This window comes from Gastrolobium bilobum, unplaced genomic scaffold (assembly GCF_033153095.1).
Source record: "Gastrolobium bilobum isolate Gb01-03AN ecotype WA unplaced genomic scaffold, APGP_CSIRO_Gbil_v1 utg27012, whole genome shotgun sequence".
NCBI lineage: Eukaryota > Viridiplantae > Streptophyta > Magnoliopsida > Fabales > Fabaceae > Gastrolobium > Gastrolobium bilobum.
This window is the reverse complement of record NW_026895143.1, coordinates 85565-103946: the sequence shown is the minus strand read 5'-3', so window position 1 is coordinate 103946 and position 18382 is coordinate 85565. Positions and strand designations below refer to the sequence as shown.

Sequence of the window (18382 nt, the reverse complement as noted above, 5' to 3'; positions counted from 1 at the left end):
CTTGAATTAATGATTGCTTATCAATTATATTTCCTATGGATTGTAAGGAAGATTTATATAGATATATATACTTGATGTGAATATTTTTGTGATGTTCTAAGCCGTGAATGATAACATGTGATCTTTGAATAATGACTGCTGGTCCGTACTTGCCCTTGAGATTCATGCTGTTTCCTTGCATGGGTGGTCGTGCATATAGCTGGATAATAGAAACTGTTATTCTTTTCATTAATCCTGTTGGGTCTCAGAACCGAGTAAGAGTAGCAGTGATATATGATTAAGGCAATTGATGTAGTTAACTAGCCTTACGAAGGACTTGTTAATTGACCTTAGAACGATACGTAGACAAATTTATGTAGGGATGGATCACTTATCTCAGTAGACTCAGTTAATGCCCTTAGAAAGTAGAATTGGAAGTAATTAAGGCTTAAACATGTGGGTCCGCTATCCTTACAAATTTTCTAATGGTGAATTGGCACTAGACATCATCCTTGAGAAAGAAGATGTGAAACAAATTAGTGATGTGTGGAGGAGGGTACTTGACTCCTACCTCCCTAATGGTGTTAGACCAGCCCTTGAATTGGACATATTGGTTAAACTTGGCATGTACTAAACTTGTATGGCCAGCTTGTTATGGTCCTTGTTTAATCACACTCAAGCGTTGTAGGGAATATTTTGTAAATAGATTAATTAGTTGTCCCTAGTCCCTGGCTACAAACTGAGTTTGCAAGTGTACTTTAAGGAATGGCTTTGTGTTATCTTCGTTCTATTATTTCTGTTACGTTGGGACCGATAGGGTTTTGTGGTTACACAATAACGAATAGTTCCTTTAACTTGGAATGTTGTCCCCCTTGTTAGAAAATGTGGTGCATCAAACTTTGTATGAATTAAATGTAAATGAACAACATGTGTTGAGCCTCTCCTTAGCACACCATAGGCTTTGTAACGTTGAAAATATGAATAAACATCATTAGCTTCTTTATAGTGTTGAAAACCGAATTCCTATACTTAAGAAACTTTGGATTGTTCATTGTAAATGAGTGATAATATTTATTTGAAGTCAGAACGTATTAGAAACAGAACCTGCAAACAGGTTATGAACTAAGGGGGCTAGGAGAACAAAAAATGTCATGTAACGTGTAGGAAAATTGTGGCTTGTAATTCTGACTTGTTATACTTTTGCTTAGGTGCGCATAACCCTTGAGTGGGGACTGATTATGGCTGCTGTTTTATTAATAGTTGTGGCACGCGAGGTAAGTGTTTGGTGGTGAGACCTATTGTGACTATTAGCTAGAGTATGGAATTTTGAACTGTTGCTCACATGTGCCTGATGATTTGTATTATGTTATACGTTATATGTGTTCTGCCTTTGGACTTGACATGATGGAAATTCCGTTTTGGGGAATTAGTTGTGATTCGGCAGCTCGGTATTAAAAGTACGAGAAATATATGCTATTATGATCTAGTCATACATATGCACCTCATGATTCATCTGTTCTATTGGTGTGTGCCAAACATGTCATAGCATCCAGCATTATGCATTCATTCTGGAAACCGAAGTATATAATAAAAGTAAGCATACGTTTGAGCACACATCATATAGGCATCCCTCCGGTACCAGGGTATGGGAAACTTGGCTTCAGTCTGCATAGGTCCAGTGGAATTCACCTTTGGGAGCCCTATGGAATCTCCATTGTGTTTGTTAGTACGTGCACTGCAGTGCTATGAACGTACACCTTTGGCGTTATATACGCATCTTGATTAGTATTTTGGCGTTATATACGCAATATGATTAGTACTTTGGCGTTATATACGCACTATGATTATATGTTAGCATATGTCCGGAAAGTTAAATGTTGATGCGACTGTTTTGGAATTTTGTGCCTAGTCTAATATTGTTGCTTTACTGGTTTTACTGCCGCACAACTGGGATTTTTCTCACCCTTTCGGGGGCTCAATTTTATAAATTGCTGGAGTACGAAAGAAAATTTGATGATGATGTACTTGTATTGGGAATATTCTGTTTACATGCTGCTGTTGGAAATTCTACTGTCTGTTGCTGATTTTGCTGAATGCGCATGAAATATTTGACGTTGGTGTAATATTTGGGAGATTGGAAAAATGTTGGATCATATATTAATTTGCTGTAATTTGGGATTTATGTACTGTTTGTAAATTACGCAATGTTGAACTTGTTTGCGAAAACAATTTTTGTCTGTTTTAAAATTCGGATTTCTGAAACTGATTTTGCGAGCACCTTGCGAGTTCTGTTTCTGGGGCTACAGATCTCTGTTTGAGGCATAATTTATATATGCTTAAAGCCCCAGGTGTCTAGTTTAAGATTACATAAACTTTACATTGAAATTCTGAAAGCTCGATTTATTATGATTTTTGCAAGTCAGGTCGTTTTGGAACATTGCACTGATTTGTCTTGTACTTTGCAAGTTCAGTTTCGGGAGCTAGACACCTCCGAATGAAACAATTTTTATATGCACGTAAAGCCCCGGATGTCTATTTTCCTGTATCTAAAAATATTTTTTAAGCTGTTGAACTCGAATTTATACCATTTTTACAAGGCAGCAAGGTTTTTCAAGAAAGCCAATATTTCAACAAGCCATGCATTTTGTAAAGTTGCATTCTGATTTCAGTAAACTCCCAGATTTCAAACTAATAGTTAATTAGTAACTTGAAAATGCAGTGCTGTATTTATTTAAAATTTCGTTACGACTCTAATCCGCTTAGCAGACAACTCCCTTGGGTGCACACAGGGGAGGGTGTCACATGTTCATTTTCCTTTGAACAACAACCCAAATGTCGTTAGCTTGACAAGAAATAATATGTTGGTTATATGCATTGTGAAGGCCTTGAGAACCATGTAGCTTGTCATTCCTTCATTTCCAAGCTAACCAAATAGTAACGACAAAGGTAATATTTCATGGCACACCACTGCCATCCTCTTTATTTACCCGAAGATTTGTTAACAGTCAATCGTGTTCCTCAATAGAAAAAAATGTAGGACAATATTTTTGAGCTTCCAAATTGATCCATAGTCATTAAATACAATAGCAATCCCTTAATCCATGGAGCAAGGATTCTTCCTCAATATGACACAATCCGCAAGTGGGACCCCCCATATGCATAAAAGCTAGCCTTCTTTTTATTGGCAGTCTACTGTGAGCCATCTTCCGCAAGAAAATCTGGATTCTTTGAGGACCTTTCCATCTCCAAACTATATTCCAGATGTCAGAATTTGTTCTTGTCTCATCTACCTGCCTAGTTAATAACCTATAAATACCTTTGACAGAAGTTCCATCCTGACTAGCTATATTCAATTTAGGTTGAACAGATCCATCTAGTGGGTACGGAGGTAGCAGGCTACTAATGGTTTGAATTTCCTCCATAGGGAGCCATTTGGACAGCACCTCCTTGTTCCACTCACCAGATTCATCTATATAATCAACAACCATTTTCGGTACCTCCCCCTAGGGAATTGAGCATAGGGACTTGTCAATAAGTTTGTTATTCCTGTTTTCCCATTTATCATGCCAATTTCATACTCATGCCATCATTTATTTCCCAAAAAACATGATCCTCCATTTTTTCCAAGACAAACAGATTTGTTTCCAAAAGACAAAGTCTCCATTTTTGAATGAAAAGATGTCTAACCCACAAAACTTGGGTATTTGAAAAGACACTCCATGTAGTCTTAGCCAAAAAAGCATCATTAAAGGTGGCCATCTTCTTCAAACCAAGACCACCTTCACATTTGTTTTTAGTTAGTGTATCCTAGCTTATAAGACGCAATCTCTTCTGCCCTTCCTTGTCTCCCCATATAAATTGTCTTTGCATTTTCTCCAAATCATTATAAACACCACTAGGTAATTTTCCACATTGCATTTGGAAAGATGGAATTGAAGCCAAAACTGACTTGGTCAAAGTGATTCTTCCAGCCTGCGACAGATACTTAGCTTTCCACCATGTTAATCTTTGACGAACTCTCTCTAGAATGCCCCCATAGTGTTGTTTAGTTACTCTGTCGTGTTGCATCCAAGCTCTTAAATCCTGCTAATGTTTTTGACCCGTTTAAATCCATTGATATTAGTGATCCTATTTGCAAGAGCTTCATCAGTATTTTTTGAGAAATAAATGTTGCTTTTTTGCCCACTAATTTTTTGACCAAAAAATTCCTCAAATAGATTTAAGCATCTCATAAGAATATTAATTTGATCTTCGCTCACCTCCGCAAATAACATTAAATCATCTGCAAACATGAGATGAGATATTTGGGGTCCCCCCTCCCAACAGATATTGTTTTCCACATATTTCCCTTTACAGCGGTGTCAATAATATGGGTGAGCTTCTCCATTTCAAGGACAAATAAATACAGATATATATGGTCCCCTTGACGGATGCCCCTCGAAGGATGTAGCTCTTGAGTCATCCCCTCATTCCAAAGAATTTTGGTGGATGGTGATATAACCGAGTTTGTAACACCCTGTGTGCACCGGTGTATTAAACATACATATGGTAATGGCGCAGCTAATTAAATGCGGAAACTAACTTTTTCTTTCCAATTATGAATCATTCATTATTAACCAAATAGATTTACTTATTCCTTTTTAAAATATCGTCTGTATGTAAATTGCAATAAATAACTAACTGAATATCCTCATATTATAAATAGTATCGAGTCACGGAACTACAACACGTAGACCAGGCCATATCCTGAAACATAAGTACAACTCAAGTCTAAAGACATAACTGATATCAGTGTGGCATGGACAACTCCCATGCTCACCAAATAAGGCAACAAAGCCAACAATGTCTCAATTCAACTAGCAATATACTGATAGCAAGGCAAAACAGAAATCCAGGCATATCAATACAACAACATGCATAATCAACTCAACTCTGGCTTTCTGCCATCAAAGGTCTCAACCTCAGAGGTACCTGTACCTGAAAATGTGCCCCAACACGGGGTGAGATCTCTAAAAATAAATCTCAGTAAGACAAGGGGTCCTCAAGGATCTCTCCACCTCAAACTCACTTACATGTGCAATATAAGTGGAAAGAGCATAATAGCATCATAATTTCATAATCCGTGCAATGCAGCATATGTCAATGTCATGTGTGTATATAAATTCTACCGGCCAGAGAAATAAAGGTAGGACTTACGTACGTCTACAACCCATAGTACTCTTGTACCTCACCCACGGAGTTACCATCTTGTATGTCTCCACATACTCAGGGTTACCCTCTAGGTGGAACACAACATACATATCATATGGCAGTTGCACTCAAAATCAGCTCAATAACATATCAATATTCATCACATATTTTCAGAAAGCACATCATTCATATAACTATTCCTCCATGAGGTATGGTGGAACCAACAATGGGCAAAACTAAGGACACGAAAGCTTATCTCGCAAGCTAACAATACCAACAAAGAAACCTCACAAGTCCACGGTCACCAAACAGTGCAATCACAATCTGTTAAGATCAGAAACATTATCAACACACATAATCTAGAAATTCATTACATTACGACAATGTTTCCTTTTTCGGTTCATGCCCTTAGGCTTCTCCCAAAGCCATAAGCCTTTAATCTAAGTGATTCTGACTTAGTTAACTTATTACAAAGGTTCACATTAACCAATCATGGGTCCAGAAACCCAATCTACACTTCTGTTTGGACAAAACTGTGCATCACTCGAAATTTCCAGAATATCCGGATATTTCACGGGGACATATCCGGATATCACCAACCTCATATCCGGATATCCATATCCATATCCGGATATCATATCCGGATATCACCAACCCCATATCCGGATATCATATTCGGATATTTTGCGATAGAATGCAGTTTTGCATTTTCGCGAAGATATCCTTCCAAGATATCATTAAAAATGATTCCAGACGTTCAAGCATGCATTTTTAGGTGTGTTATACCTTACCAACCCTTAAGTTATCCATTTCCACTTATTACATGCATCAAGGTTCATTCTTTCTATAGAAAATCAAGAGCAAATGTAATGGTGCTTACCCAAAGGCTCAAAACAGAGTAAAAGAGTTATCTTGGAGCTTCTTACACAGCTCTATGATTCTGATTACACAAGACCAAGAAAATAGCTATCAAGCTTGGTCTTTTTCTCCACAAGGTGGCTTCTTGCATCAACATATACCAAGGAAATGGCTCTCCAACCCAACAATCAAAGAAGTCAGCCTCACACACTCAACACAGTGGCTGCAACAGCTCAGAATGTGGTGCCTCTCTACCTCCCAAGGCTTGCTCACAACAACTATAGTGATTGAATGAAGAAACTTAGGAAAAAGGTGATCACTTGGGAAGTTTTTTGGAGAAGAATGAAGGTGACAAGCTTGGAGAACAAAGGCAGCCTCAGAATTTCACGTAGAGAGGTTATGGTTTCTGACCTAGATTAATGTGCCAACCTATATATAGGTGCACTTAATTAAATCAGTCGGTATTAGCGCTGATAGTTTCACTAATCATTTTAACCTCAAACTTCAGATTCTTAACCTATTTATTTTTCTAGGATTTATCATATTTTTATTATAATTTTTGCATCACTTTGCCGGTACGCATTTTATACGTAGCCAGTATAAGTTCTGACATCAAAATTCATTATTACGACTCAAAACTTGATATACATGACTTAGGTATTTTCTAGGAATATTCATGTACTTATTATAATTTTTCGGAATACTTCACCGGTATGTATTTATACCGTGAAGCAGAACCTGTATCTGTATTTTTCATCAGAAAAGCAACTTTCAGCGTTATTAAGCCCTTATAGTAATTATTTCAGTCTTCCCATATTTATTCAAAGTCAATTATGGAATTATTTCTTAAACTCATAAATAAGTTATTTAAATTCCTAATTTAACGGTGCGGGTTCTTACATTCACCCCACTTTTTAAGAATTTTATCCGCAAAATTAGAGATATACATGTCCTTAAACTCAGGGTATTGCTGGAGAAGCTCGTCCTCCCGCTCCCAAGTACACTCCTCTGGAGTCTTTCCTTCCCTATCACTAATGATACTCTCGGGCACCCCGTGAAGCCTCACAATCTCGCGAACATATAGTTTGGCCAACTGCTCTGTAGTTAAGCTCACTTTCACAGGAAGAAAATGGGCAGACTTGGTCAATCTGTCCACAATGACCCAGATAGAGTCACAACCAGCCTGAGTTTGTTAGTATATGGATGTCCTAGAGACAATCTTTTGATTAGATTAGGACATATGTGTACCTTTTATATTGTTGCAAATAAATCATAAGCACTCTTTATCCTGTTTCATATTTTGTCTCGATATCATTGTTTATATATTATATGAATAACTGGATAAACCCCTTGGAATAAAATAGGTTTCTCTTAAGTATCTGTTATGAGATCACGATCATGAGGATTCAAGGATACCAAATGTTTATTCCTAATATTATGTTCCCAATCTAGAGACACTGAGAATGGGGACCAGTAATCTCGGGTAAAACTAGCACGGCTTATCTACTTGTATTCAGATACAAGGTAAAGACCTCATGAGCTACAAATATAGAGATGTCTTAGCTTAAGTCGTGGGTGGACCTATAAGGGTATAGTTCGCACTGAATAGACCCACAAAGAGGCTCTATGAGGAAATCTCACAAATAGTATCATTAGAGTAGCTTCTTATTATTTGGGTATGTCTTTTCTTAGACCAGAAGTTTTCACCTAGACTGTGTTCTAGATGGCATGTTTTGATTGTATACCTCGTCTTCCTGAAACATGGAGATTCATAGGTATACATTTGGGCATGTCCTGAATAAACACAAGCATAGGGTGATAAGCTGAAGGAATTCGTCAAATCTCTGTGAGGGATTAGGTTATCTGTAAACCGGAGAAATCGGGATGACATTTACGGGACTCGAGAATCTATGCATAGTAAAAGAGATCATGAGATGATCTGCCTTTAGAGTCAGTAAATTGAAGATTCTCTATTTCGAATTAAAGCTTACCCTAAACCACAAGGGTTGATACATCTCCTCACCCTAGGTGTGATGGGAAGGTAACTGAGACGAAAGGAAATATATACGGTAACCAAATACATTTAATAGGATGATCATGTCACTAACCTAACTAGCTCTGGGGCAACAAAGCATTGCTAGTGCTCTGTGTTATCATTAAATGGGTTGTGGTCTTATTGGGCCCAAGCCCATTTATGTCAGTGGCTAAGTTGGGCCTAATGGGTCACACACTAACACCTTATTGTCTTGACATTATAACATTAAAGGTTTTGGGCCTAATAATGGTTGTTAGCCCAAGAAGAAGTTTGGATGCCCACCTAAGAAGGAAAGGAGCGCATGGATTCTTGTAATGAGCTTGGATGGTCCAGGACATTATTAATTAATTTAATTAGTTAAATTAATTATCTAATGTTAAATTTAAAATTTAAATTTTGAATTTAAATATTTGAATATTTAAATTAGAATGTTCAAATTTGAATTGGCTATGAAAGGATGTTTCATAACAAAAGGATAAGATGAGATCTTGATAGTATCTTGTAAGGATCAAATCCCAAGTATCAAGAGGAGATCTTTGGACATCATCAAGGATGATTGGGGCGCTGATTTGGTGGTTTAATGATGGTCATTTAGTCAACAAATTAAGCTCCATTCAGATTTGGTTGGTTGTGGAAATATTTGATTTAGTTGATTCAATTTGAATTGCAACTAATCAATATTTATAGAATGATTTTGGGCTGAATGGGGCGAACCATATGGCTGACCATATAATGGTTATTAAGTCAGATTTTTGACTAGGTGTAGACTTAGTTTTATGAGGATAGGATAGGAGTTTGTTGATTAGATTTAAATTGCAACAACTCCACTCTTTCCTCCACAAAAGGGGTGCTCCATGATCAGATTTTTGGTGAAAAATCTGATTCAAAATTATTGCTCTTTCATCTCCTTAAATGCTTCCTTTTGGTCAAGTTCTCTTAAGGTTTTTTTGAAAAATAAAAGCCACTCTCTCCTACAATTCATGCGACACTTTTTGTGAGTTTTCTTGCTGAAAATTCACTTATCTAAACACCTTGAAACCTAGCCTCCTTCCTCTTAATAAGGGACGCCTAGCTTGCCTCCTTTGGTGTTTGTTGGTGGCTTTGAAGAATAGTTCTTCTGTCTTGGCATAGAGTGGTGTGGATCAACATTAGAAGGCTTGTGTCTTCAAGCCTAACATTGATCGTCTTCGAGTTTTGAATTACAAACAAGGTAACATTTTGTCCTAAAGCATGTATCTTGAATTGGTATGTGTAATTTCGCTTTGAAATTTTTTTTGTTTTCATCCTCACATACCTTCGGCCTTCAAGGCTCTTTCTTTTAGAGTTACCACGAAGTCCATGGAAATGCTCTCCCACTTCCATTGCGGAATCTCAAGAGGTTGAAGCTTACCAGACGGTTTCTGGTGTTCAATCTTCACTTTCTGACATATCAAACATTTGGACACATAAACAACAATATCCTTCTTCATGCCCGGCCACCAAAAGTTTCTCTTCAAGTCCTGGTACATCTTTGTAGCCCTAGGGTGGATAGTGAATTGGCCCTTATGACCCTCTGACATCACCTCCTCTGTCAACGGACCTCTAGATATTACTACTCTTTTATGGAACATCAACAATCCCTCATCACTCCAAGACACACCGTCCTGGTTCATTACATAATCAAGGCACTCTTTTTGCACTTGCGCCTCTTTAATCTTCTCCATTAACTCATTTTCAACTCTCACAGTTTCCATCTCGAGAAGTGCACCCCCGAACAACGAGGTCACTGTCAAATCTCAAAACTTGTCAATCACGTCAAAGTCACATATCATCAAACAGGATAGACTCACAGATTTCTGACTCAAAGCATCAGCTACCATATTGGCTTTGCCTGGGTGGTACTTCAACTCAAAGTCGTGGTCTTTTAGAAATTCCATCCATCTTCTTTGTCTCATGTTCAGCTCCTTCTGATCAAACATGTACTTCAAACTCTTATGATCACTGAACACCGTAAACTTCATACCGTACAAATAATGCCTCCAAATCTTAAAGGGAAAAACAATAGCAACCACCTCCAAATCATGAGTCGGGTAGTTCTTCTCATGAGGCTTTAACTGCCTCGAAGCAATAACTCTTACAGTCTGCATCAACACACAACCTAGCCCTTTCCTAGAGGCATCACAATATAGCTCAATCTGTTCAGCAAGATCAGGAAGGATCAACACTGGAGCAGTGGTCAATCTCTTCTTCAACTCCTAAAAATATTCCTTACACTCATAAGTCCCCACAAATGGAGTCTCTTTCCGGGTAAGGCGAGTCAGTGGTAAAACCATCTTTGAGAATCCCTCAATGAACCTCCAATAATAATTTGCCAAACCCAAGAAACTCCTTACTTTAGTAACAGTTTTGGGTCTCTCCCAATCCAACACTGCCTCAATCTTGTTCGGATCTACTGCAACTCCTTCTGCAGAAATCACATGCCAATAAATTTCATCGACTTGAGCCAAAACTCACACTTAGAAGGCTTTGCATAAAGCTTTTCTCTTTAAGCACCTGTAACACAATCCTCAAGTGCTCTGCATGCTCCTCCTCATTCTTGGAGTAAATCAAAATATCGTCAATGAAGACGATCAGAAAATGATCCAAGTATGGCTGAAAGATACGATTCATGTAATCCATGAACACTGCCGGTGCATTGGTGAGTCCAAACGGGATCACCAAATACTCATAATGACCGTATCTCGAACGAAACGCGGTCTTGCGAACGTCCTCCGGCTTAACCCGGATCTGATGGTATCTAAACTGAAGATCAATCTTGGAATACACGCAAGCACCCCTAAGTTGATCCAACAGATCATCAATACGAGGGAGGGGATACTTGTTCTTGATTCTCACCTTGTTCAGCTGTCTGTAATCGGAGCACAATCGCATTGTCCCATCTTTCTTCTTAACAAAGATGATCGATGCTCTCCATGGAGACACACTCGATCGAATGAAGTCTTTCGCGGAAAGATCCTCAATGTGCTTCTTCAATTCTGCTAACTCAGGTGGAGACATCTGGTATGGAGCTAATGAAATAGGCCCAACACCAGGCAATAGGTCAATGAAGAACTCTATCTCTCTCTGCGGTGGAAACTCAAGAATCTCCTCAGGAAACACCTCGAGGAATTCCCTCACCACAGGAATGCTAGTAATATCCTACTGTGTCCCACTCACCAAATCTCCCAACATGACATAACCAAATGCCCCTGCTCTCAAGGCTCTCCTAGCCTGCAGCACTGATATATAAGGAGAAGAACTGGTAGTGGAATCACAAGGAGACATCACCACTTTCTTTGCACAACAATCAATCATCACACAATTTCTGGACAACCAGTCCATGCCAAGGATGATCTCCAAATTAGCCATCGGTAATCCAATCAGATCTACCGAGTACTCACAGCCATCCCACTGAAACACAACATCACGGTGTACAGAGGAAGTATCACACTTTTCTCCAGTGGCGGTAGTAACCCGCAACGGTGGACAAAGCACATAAATGGGTAACTCAAGCCCCACAGCAATCGGGGTCGCGGTGAAAGAATGCGTAGCCCCGGAATCAAACAATATATCTATGACACGACTACCAATAGAAACAGTACCTCTCACAAGGTTCAAAGCTCGGTCCGACTGCTGTCGATCCAAGGTGTAAACTCGGCCTGTGATTGGTGGCACGACAGGTGCCGCTATAGGTGGAAGAGGAACCATTTGTAAAGGAATCTCCTAAATTGCTGCCGCCCTAGCAGTTGAGGAAGGACAATGTCTGGCATAGTGGCCCTCCATCCCACAATGGAAACAAATGATCTGACCGGTGGAACACGGCCCAACATGCCCAAATGGGGACTTTCCCACGCATTAAAACTAGTTTCTGGCCATTCTAACAGGTGCTAATCGATTACCAAACAATTGGTAATCGATTACTGCACATGGTAACCGATTACCAAAATAGAGTAATCAATTATTGCACATGGTAATCGATTACCAAGTGAAAGGTAATCGATTACCACACGGACAGAACAGAATTCTGCATAATCCGAGGTTGCAATGGATTCCAATGGTCCAAGGTTCGGTTTTTCTCAAAACAACAGTCCATTATTACTTATTAAACCTAGATTAACAACCCTTATCTTGAATGATTAAAGTTACCTCTTTTTATGACACAAACAAGCTAAATTAAAGAAATTTCAAAGGGAATGATCAAGGTATTGTTAGTACATAGGTGTCCTAGAGACAATCTGAGAGTCAGATGGATCTATGTACTTCTTTATTAGTTATAAATAAATTTTATGAATAAAAGCATTATTTATCTTGTTTCATATTGCATGTCTCAAATATTGAATATGAGTAACTGGATAAAGCCCTTGGAATGGAACGGGTGTCACATTGAGGATATGTGATAGAGATCACGATCATGAGGGCTCAATGACACCACACGTCCATTGCCAGAAATATGTTCCTGGTCTAGAGATACCAATAATAGGCATTGGATATCTCGGGTAAGACTAGCACATCTCAGTTATTTGCATGGAGATGCAAGGTAGAGTCCTCATGAGCTACAGACATGGAGATGTCTTAGCTGACTCGTGGGTGGACCTATTGGAGAATAGCTCGCACTGAACTGACCCACAAAGAGACACTACAAGGAAATCTCACAGATAGTATCAATAGGTAATGTCTCTTATTATTTGAGTGTGTCTTTCCTTAGACCTACTGTTGTCGTATAGACCTGTGCTCTGGAAGGCTTACTTTGATTGTATATCTTGTCTGCCTGAAACACGGAGACTTGTAGGTATACTCTTGGGCATGCCCTAAGGACTCAGGGCTAGTGTGACAAGCTAAAGGAATTCGTCAATCTCTGTGAGAGATTAGGTTATCCGTAGACCGGTGAAATCAGGATGACATTTACGGGACTCGGAAATCTATGCATAGTAAAGGAGTCATGAGATGGCCCGCTCTTTAGAGTCCGTAAATGAAGATTCGCTGTTTCGACAAAAGCTAACCCTAGACCGCAGGGGTTGATACGTTTTCCTTGACCTAGGTCAATGGATAACCGAGACGAAAGGACAATTCACACGGTAACCAAATAGGTATAACAGGTTGATCATTCGATGAACTCAACTAGCTCTGGGACAACAAAGCATTGCTAGTGCTCTGTGTTGTCATTAGATGGATTGGGCCTAATGGGCCCAAGCCCATTTATGTCAGCGGCTATATTGGGCCTGATGGGTCGCACACAAACACCTTAAGTTGTCTTGAATTCTAGCATATGTGTTTTGGGCCCAATAAGGCATAATGGGCCTAAGTTGGAAAAGCCCACATATTGGGCCAATAGAGAGTAGGTGGCATCATGGGTCAAGTTGGACTTGATCCATGATGTAACCAAATTAATTTAAATATTAAATTAATAAAATTAATTTGAATTCTAATTTCGAATTGGAAATTTGAATTTAAATAAAATTAATTTAAATTCTAAATTTGAATTTCGAATTTAAAATTGGAATTTAAATATAGTCATTAAATTAGATTTATTGAAGATGGAGTAAATAAAGGAAACAAATCAATTAGATTGATTAGAAACAAATCAATTGGATTGATTAACCAAATATGTCTGGTAGTCCTGCTCCCTCCGCTGCATATACCTGAGTCGCCGCCTGAGAAATCCCATCGGTGTCTCGAGATCGTCTAGTCGACTCTCAGTAGTCGGGACTGGTGGTCTCTCAGCTGGACCAGATGGTCCTGGTGTACGTCTCGGCCTGCCGCGAGTCTCCTGTGGCGGTGCAGTGTCCTCCTCTCCCTCAACAGCTGATCCTCCTATATAGGTAGAAATATATTTTGCGTCTATAATGGGACGCAAGGGGATGGTGTCTCCTTTAGTGGGGATCTCCACCCCTGCTGTTGAACATAGGCTCTGGATCAGAGAGGCATGACCAATTGCGGCTGTCTTAGATTTGTTTTGGGCCATTTCATAGATGCTGTCAGCTAGTATTCGGGGCAAGTCAATCCTCATTCCTTCCATAATGGTGTGGATCAGTACGACTTTTTTTACCACTATTTCAGTCTGATTTAGGCTTGGCATGATGTTGTTGTTGATGAAGTGGTGCCACACTTTGGCCACATTGTTCAGCTGCTTCAACTAGATCCTCTTTGGGTGGCTGTGATCTTTGGTTGGGTCCCACTGTTCTCCAGGAAGTGTTATACTGCGGAGAACAAGTTCAGCTACTCCAAAGGGATCATTTTGTTCATATTCAATAGTTGCAAGTTTTGTTTGAAACCTGCAAGTCCGCTGGGTGGTTCTGTCATGTTTAGCAGTCTGAAAAATTTCTTGAATTGCCGCAGCATTGTAGGGTATCTCCTTCCCTCTCACATAACTAACATGTGCTCTATTCGTCACTTGCTCAACTGAGTAAGCTTTGGCATAGAACTCTCTGGCCAGCTCTTCGATTGCTTTTACTGGCAGCTCAGATGGATGTGAAATCGGCGTTCTTAAACGGTGTACTTGAGGAGGAGGTATATCTTAAACAACCTCCGGGTTTCATGAAAGTCGGACAAGAAAGAAAAGTGTTAAGGCTGAAGAAGGCTTTGTAAGGGCTGAAGCAGGCATCGCGGGCTTGGAATACCCGTATTGACTCTTATTTCAAGAAGGACAGATTTGAGCAATGTCCATATGAACATGCCCTGTATGTGAAGAAGAAAGAAGGTAATATTTTACTGGTTGCTTTATATGTTAATGATCTAATCCTCTTGGGAAATGATGAAGGGATGATACAAGACTTCAAGAAGAATGACAAAAGAGTTCGAGATGACGGATCTCGGTCTGATGAGATACTTCCTTGGTCTGGAAGTCAGACAAGAGAAATTCGGGATCTTTGTATCTCAAGAAGCTTATGCAAAAGATATCCTAAAGAGGTTCAAAATGATAGATTGCAATCCGGTTTCAACTCCTATGGAACCCGGCTTAAAAATTTCGAAGTATGATGGAGGAGAAAGAGTTGATCCGAGTAATTACCGTAGTCTAGTAGGATGTTTGAGGTATTTAAATTGCACGAGGCCAGACTTGTGTCTAAGTGTTGGGATTATAAGCCGGTTCATGGAAGATCTGGGCTACACACATTGGAAGGCAGCGAAGAGGATATTGAGATATGTTCAAGGAAAAATCTCGCAAGGACTTCATTATTCGAAGTCAGACAAGTACAAGCTGGTGGGATATTCAGATAGCGACTGGTGTGGAGATGTTGATGATAGGAAGAGCACGGCTGGCTATGTGTTTTTCATGGGAAACACGACATTCATGTGGATGTCAAAGAAGGAACTCATTGTAACTTTATCTACATGCGAAGCCGAGTACGCTGATGCATCCTGGTGCGTTTGTCACGCCATGTGGCTGAGGAATCTATTGAGTAAATTGGAGTAAGAACAAGTCGACCCAGCCGAGATCCGGGTTCACAACAAGTCTACAATCGAGTTAGCAAAGAACCCGGTCAACCATGAGAGGAGTAAGCATATAGATGTCAGGTTTCATTTCATCTGGGATCAAGTCAAGGAAGGAAAGGTGGAGCTCACTCATGTTGCAAGCCGAGATCAAGTGGGTGACATATTTACGAAGTCGTTACCAACGTTGCTGTTAGAAAATTTCAAGAAGAAGATTGGGATGAAGGATGGTCGAAGAATTTAAAGCTTATGGGGGAGTTTTGTTGGGATAAGTTTTAAATTAAATAAAAGAAAAAAAGAAAATGAAATGTTTATGGTGAAGAGGTGTGTTCCTAGGTATCTGTTAGTGGACAATTAATATGTTTAGATTTCCTATGTTAGTCATTATCACTCTTAATCATTTGCTATTGCTTATAAATAGTACACAGTAACTCTTGTAAATAAGCTTGGCAGAATCAGTAATAGAATAGAGGTATATTCAGAGAATTTCTTGTGTATTTGTGTGTGTGAGCACCAGTTATAAAACCTTGGATCCAAACCTCACTTCATTTGTCTCTCCTGTTTGGTCGTTGTAGTTTGCATGTGCGCCTGTGGAAAGTATTGTAGATATAAGGCCAAGACATCCACCATTCGATGCGCACACTAAAAGGTAATGATGTTGATCAATTCAAAGCAGAGCATACAGAATAATACCATACGAAATACCAAATAGCATAAACAAGTTATTACTTGTGTGTAGGCATGATGGTATGAGAGACACAACAAGCAAGTAAAATATCAATGAAGGAAATTCTAATTTGATTCATGTGAAACAATAATAAGACCTTACAAGCATCCATACCAATTGATATGCAGAAGAAAACTTAGCAAGCACAATACAAGAAAGAAAAACAGGTTCTTATCACAACAAAGTACAAAACATGAATCGCAGCAACACTCATATCAGTGCTTTGCAATTAGGATAGCAAGAGTTTCTTTTTTCTTTTTTTCTCTTTGAACGGAGCTAAGGGATAGGGGAGAATATGGTCTAGAGAATAATACAATTCATGAGAAAAACACAAACAAAAAGGCACAAGCTCTAGCTAACCACTATGGTTCCAAAATCAACCAAGGCCAAATTTTTTGTTATTGATCTTGCAGAAGAGAAAAGATCATTCAGATCAGCAAAGCAAATATATGAGCAGAAGCAACACAGATCTATGGACCATGTATTTACCTCTAAGTTAAAGAATTGATGCAAAAGAGTTTCAACACTAGTATTCTTTGTAGAAGCCGATATTAGGTTAGAGTAAAATTGTTCAACTAGAAGATAATCAAACAAAAATTAAAAATAAAAATCAGCAACTAGTTCCTCCATATATTTCAAGTTTCGTATGCACTAAATTTGAACAAAAGGCCTTCTTTACTAAAACCCGAGTTATAATTTACCCCCAAAACTAATTCAGCGACTAATTTTAACAAATTAATAACTCAGCAACTGATTAAAACCTTAAATTGAGATCTCTAGTTCTCTACATAATCATCGAGCACTGAACTAAAAACCCACTCTAAAAACTCAATAAAACGCAGCAGCCACCAAAAAAATATTAAAAAATATACAAAATAATTAAAAATAAAATAAAATTAGGAAATAATGCCGATTGCTTCAGCCTCTTGGTCAACATTTTGGCAGTGGTCGGTGGTGAAGCGATGATAATCTCCGGCACCGACGAAGGGCGGTTTCATGGACGAGCACTGAACCAAAGGAATTACAAAACATATATTTATTAATTTTTAAAGTACAAAGCAAGGCTGAAATCGGCCCCTTAAGAAGATGTAAATGCGCAAATGCTAGAAGACACGCTGCAAACATTGACACAGAATTTCACATCCTAGGATCACAAGTATTCTAACTAAGTCTCGTCCTCTGACTCAGGTTGTTCAGATGGAGATGTTTCATCATGAGGAGCACGCAACATAGCGGGCTGCGGGCGGTGCTGACGGAAATAACCGCTCTATGATGATTTCAATCAACCTCCACATTACTAGAATCAAGAACAGGAGTAGGATAATGATTAGAAGAATTGCCCACCACCATTTTGGCACCTCGTCATCCCGAGGAGGAGATGGAAGTGTTGGCAATGGTATTGTGAGCTAAAAAAAAGGAGAAGAGGAGCAAAGAGTTGAGGGAAAGCACACGCATGCTTGAAGTGGAAGTGAAGGCGGTAGAAACAAATTGTTGATGTTATGGGCAAGGAGGGGAAGTGTTAAAGAAAATACTCGTACCATTTTGGGGTTGTACTCCAATAATGCAGCTTGGTATGCTTATCTATGATCTCTCCAACCTAAGGTTCATTTTTGCCATCTTCCATAGCTTGATGAAACTCAACCCACAGTCAAATAGAGGTCATGAACCTACTTAATATAGCCAAGTTTCCCAGGAGAGCTGGTACAAGTGCACTAATTGAGATATCTATACATAACAATAGTTATAAATATAGGTAAAAAAAAATTGTTTTCGATTTATGAACTTGTAACCACATACTTAATTTATTCATGCATCACATGCATGTGATGCTGATTAAATTGCAATGATGAAGGATGAGCACGCATCATATTTATTATTCATAAATTTAATCATGTTTTAATGCTTCTTAAAAAGTTGCAATATAAAGATAAACTTGATATTTCAACTGTGTGTTTATCTCATTCATTGGTAGCCTTTAAATAGGCGAACATACAATAAATGGTAACAACGTAACAAACTAAAACAAATAAATACTCTATCTAAACAGTCCTACGGTTACAAAGAATTCAAACAATATACGTTACAAAGAATTCAAACCTACGGTTACAAAGAATTGAATTCAAACAATATACGTTACCAAGAATTCA

The 18382-nt window shown here is 38.8% G+C and overlaps 1 protein-coding gene across 1 annotated transcript; it reads left to right on the top strand.

Annotated features, from left to right (window-relative positions):
* Positions 1–14879: 14879 nt before the first annotated feature.
* Positions 14880–15491, top strand: LOC133294760 (secreted RxLR effector protein 161-like). The gene has a single exon (XM_061493541.1). It carries the CDS (start codon positions 14880–14882, stop codon positions 15489–15491), a length of 612 nt encoding a protein of 203 aa, XP_061349525.1.
* Positions 15492–18382: the final 2891 nt, after the last annotated feature.

Coding starts and splice junctions, on each gene's coding strand:
- LOC133294760 (XM_061493541.1), top strand. CDS start 14,880: ATGACGGATCTCGGTCTGATGAGATACTTCCTTGGTCTGGAAGTCAGA.